This window comes from Emys orbicularis, chromosome 12 (genome assembly GCF_028017835.1).
Source record: "Emys orbicularis isolate rEmyOrb1 chromosome 12, rEmyOrb1.hap1, whole genome shotgun sequence".
NCBI classification, from domain to species: domain Eukaryota; kingdom Metazoa; phylum Chordata; order Testudines; family Emydidae; genus Emys; species Emys orbicularis.
The window spans coordinates 40,327,892-40,332,457 of record NC_088694.1 but is presented as its reverse complement, the minus strand read 5'-3'; the positions used below and the strand labels follow the sequence as shown (position 1 = coordinate 40,332,457).

Sequence of the window (4,566 nt, the reverse complement as noted above, 5' to 3'; positions counted from 1 at the left end):
TTGACTCATTACTTTTTTATGTCTAAACTAAAGTATAAACATATTATTACCTTTCGTTTTTTGTGTAATTTCAAAGTCCCATCAGCAGAAATGCCGAGGGACATTTGAACCTTCTCGTGGGAAGGAGGAGGAGAATGGCATGTTAATTTAATTGAAAGCATAGAATAAAAGTGAGCCAAGATGGATGGCAGAGGTGGGTTGTTCAGTCGGAACTCTGCAGGTCTCTTTGGTGAGTCCATTTGAGTTTACAAAGTAGAAGGGAAAGAAAGACAGAACCTGGCTCCTGAGATTCTGAATGAAGAAGTTACCTGAAAGATTCCAGTTGGCCACTGTCTCATTGGTAAAGCAACTTTGTTCACTCTTTCCAGTTTAAATGAAATACTTTGATTTAGAGAAGTAAACATATCCACTCTGTCCTGCTACACAGAATGTGTTTGCTTTACTGATACTGTGACACTGAGTAGATGAAAGGGCAATGTTAGAGGCTATACAGAAAGACACATGTAAGGAAAGAACAAAGAGCACACCTCATCTTTATTGGCTCTCCATTATTTCCATTAGCCACAAGACTGTCATTTCCCCCCTCAAACACATGTGTTTTCATTCTTGTAAAATCAGGGCTTAAAAAAAAAGTAAGACCTGGACTACCCAGAGTTTTTGCATCTATTTCTTTATTTCTGTTAGGGGTGTAATTTTCTACTTAAATAGCATTAACACTACAATTCCTAGTGTGGACACTGATATATGGATATAAAGGTGTCTAATACTGATATAGCTTATTTCCCCTGATTGGTAATAACTTAGCACCTTCATACGGGTATCATAGCATTTGCACTGGGCGGGTTGTACAGTTTTAACAATACCAGTGTGGTACAAATGTTGTGTGTAGATGAGCCCTCAGTTTCTCCTTCTCTCTCACTCAGTGACTTCTTTGTTCCTGTACCCTCTTGGTTTTCAATCTATTTTCTATGCATTTATATTCTGCACCCTTGTATCTGAAAAGACTTGAGTCCCTGTGTTTGTCCTTTGATCAGTGTTGGGGTACAAATTTCAAAAGCACCTATTATTATTATTATTTTCAAAAAGCACCTATAATAACAATAATAATAACAACAACAATAACAACTACAACTATTATTATTATTATTATTATTAATTATTAGCTGAATTTATCTTACAGTAGCTCTCTGGTCATGGACAAAAAGATGCTCCTTGCTCCAGAGAGCAAAATCAATGGGATTGTTCACAGTAGTAAATTTAATCCTGTGCGTAAGTGTTTGCAGGATTGGGGCTTTATTATAAGTCTGATAGACTGCAAGTCAACACTGAGAGGGAAGCACAAAGAAACAATGAGACAACCCTGGTGGTTAAGAGATGTGGTAGTCTTAGCTCACCAGGGGTGAGATTTTCAAAAGTGCCTAAAGGTGTTTAGTGCCCAAATTCCACTGACTTTGAAATTCCAACCCTGATTCAAATACTGTTATTCACAGAATCATAGAAATGTAGGGCTAAAAGAGGCATCAAATCCAGCCCCCTGTGCTGAGGCAGGACCAACTACACCTAGATTATTCCTGACAGGCGTTTGCCCAACCTGTTGTTAAAAAACTCCAATGGTAGGGATTCCACAGCCTCTCTTGGAATCCTGTTCCAGGGCTAAACTACTCTTTGAGTTAGAAAGTTTTCTGATATCTAACCTAAATCTCCTTGCTGCAGATTAAGCCCATTGCTTCATGTTTTACGTTCAGTGGGCATGGAGAAGAATTTTTTACTTTACTTTATAACAGCCCTTCCCCATAGTTGAACACTGTTATCAGATCCCTCTCAGTCTGCTTTTTTCAAGACTAAGCATGCCCAGTTATTTTAACCTTTCCTCCTAGGTCAGGCTTTCTAAACCTTTTATCATTTTTTGCTCTCCTCTGGATTCTCTCCAGTTTGTCTGCATCTTTCCTAAAGTGTGGTGCTCAGTACTGGAGACAATGCTCCAGCTGAGGCATCACCAGTGCTGAGTAGAGCAGGACAATTACCTCCTGTGTCATAGGTACAAGACTCCTGTTAATACAAACCAAAATGATACTAGCCTTTTTTTGCGCCTTTTTCACATTGTTGACTCATATTCAATTTGTGATCCACTATAATCCCCAGATCCATTTCAGGAATATTACTGGCAACTAGCCATTTATTCCTCATTTTGTAGTTCTGCATTTTTTTCCTTCTAAGTGTAGTACTTTGCACTTATATTTATTGAATTTCCTCTTGATGAATTCAGAACAATTCTCCAATTAGGGAACTTAGTCTGTCTCCTCAACTAAGTCAATGACACAATAAAAAATTGGGTGAAGCAGGTTTAGAACATTTATTGAATTAATTGATGATACAGCAATAGAGTTAATCTCCTTCAGATTGTAATGATGTAATATATTCTTTATTGTTTTTGCCCTAGACACAATCCATGGCAGACACAGAGCAGAGAAATCAAACATCTGTCATGGAGTTCATCCTCTTGGGATTCGGGGATCTTGTTGACCTGCAGATCCTTCTCTTTCTGCTGTTTCTAGTGATCTATATTGTGACTGTCACTGGGAACATCCTCATTGTGGCGCTAGTTGTGGCTGATCAGCACCTTCACACCCCCATGTACTTCTTCCTGGGGAACCTGTCCTGCTTGGAGACCTGCTACACCTCCACCATCCTGCCCAGGATGCTGGCCAGTTTCCTGACTGGGGACAGAACCATTTCTGTCAGTGGTTGTATTGCACAGTTTTATTTCTTTGGTTTCCTAGTGACTGTTGAGTGTTATCTCTTATCTGCAATGTCTTATGATCGTTACTTAGCCATATGTAAACCACTCAATTATGCAGCCATCATGAATAATGCAATTTGTAGCCAACTAGCAGCTGGATCTTGGATGACTGGATTCTTAGTTAGCATCATCATCATATTTTTAATGTCACAATTAACATTTTGTGGCCCCAGTGTAATTGACCATTTCTTTTGTGATTTCACCCCAATAATAAAGCTATCCTGCAGTGACACCCACATGATGGAACTTGTCACTTTCATGCTGACATTTATAACTACCCTGCCCCCATTTCTATTAACCCTGGCAACCTATGTTGATATTATATCTACCATCCTGAGAATCCCTTCTACCACCGGGAAGCAAAAGGCATTTTCCATCTGCTCCTCTCACCTCATTGTAGTTACAATTTTCTACGGGGCCATAATGATTGTCTACATGCTGCCAAAAACTGAGACACTGCGAGATCTGAACAAACTGTTCTCTGTCTTGTACACAGTTCTGACTCCACTGGTCAACCCCCTCATCTACAGCCTGAGAAACAAAGAGGTGAAGGAGGCCCTGAGAAAAGCTGTCAGGAAATGTTTGGCTTTCACAAGAATGTAGCAAATTAGATTGAATGTTATGAGGTTAAAATGAAATTGAGGTAAGCTGAGCTGATTTACTGAGTCAGAGATGCAATCAGGATGGTCCGTATCGGGTCATATTTAGCTAGTGGGTGAAAGTAAGGATGAAACCTGGTTAAAAAATGTACATTTTTTTCTGAAATTTTAACTGTTTTAATATTTAATTTTTAAAAAGTTTTATAATTTCAAGAGAAATTTTCATATATCAAAAAATCCTGACCAGCCCTAGTGAGGATATCGGCTGTAGATGATATTTCTAAACTTGGTTTACAATTGGAGTGGGTAAGAACAGCCAAGTAATATTTCATGTAATACTTTGATTTTTTTCTGAATGTTACTAATTCTTTTTGTTGTTGTTTTTCAATAGAAAACAAGTATGTGTCAGCATTCCCAAAACCAAAAACTGAATTTCTTTTTTGAAAACCAATTTTTATAGGAAACCAAAATAAAAAAAATGTCAATAGTAATTTGTCTTTTGATTTTTGTTTGTTGGTTTTGGTTGTTGTTGGAAAACTGGAAATAATGAAAACCTGGATGAAAAAAATGTGTTTTGTTCAAAAAGCCATTTTTCATCCGAAAATGTTTTGCCAAAAAGGTTCACCTTGGACTTGTATTTTTGTGTGTGTATGGAGTTTCAGAGCAGTCTGTGAAATTGAGGCCAGTAAAGTGGTTAATACAAATTCCCCATAACTACTGGTTATGCAAAAAACCTGCCTTTTGAAACCTTTGTCTGATGATTACCTGGTCCCAGAAACTGGACATCAAAAACCCGTGCTGTATAAAATTCATGCTTGTTCTGGTTCTGAATATGAGACATTGATGGACTGGTAATCATGGGGAAAACCCAGTTGTGGGTTCTGAAGGACTGACACCTACCAGAGCCCAAGGTTGGAGTTGGTGGGGCCGGGGTGATCTATTGTTAAGCATTTTAGCATGTATGTAGGTTCTGTTATTACTTTAAGTATGTTCTCTCTTTAAGGCTTTTCCCTTAAGACTAATTGTATTTGCTTAGAAAGAGCTATGTTGTAATTTATGAATTCTGGTAATTAGGTTATTACAGTAGAACCTCAGAGTTACAAACACCATTGTTACGAACTGACCAGTTAACCACACACCTCATTTGGAACCAGAAGTACACAATCA

General features: G+C 38.1%; 1 protein-coding gene across 1 annotated transcript; it reads left to right on the top strand.

Moving 5' to 3' along the window:
• The first annotated feature begins 2,449 nt into the window (after positions 1-2,449).
• On the top strand, positions 2,450-3,403 carry LOC135886948 (olfactory receptor 6B1-like). Its single transcript, XM_065414729.1, has one exon. It carries the CDS (start codon positions 2,450-2,452, stop codon positions 3,401-3,403), a length of 954 nt encoding a protein of 317 aa, XP_065270801.1.
• Positions 3,404-4,566: the final 1,163 nt, after the last annotated feature.

Excerpts from the sequence above, each read along its gene's own strand:
- LOC135886948 (XM_065414729.1), top strand. The coding sequence starts at position 2,450 with ATGGCAGACACAGAGCAGAGAAATCAAACATCTGTCATGGAGTTCATC.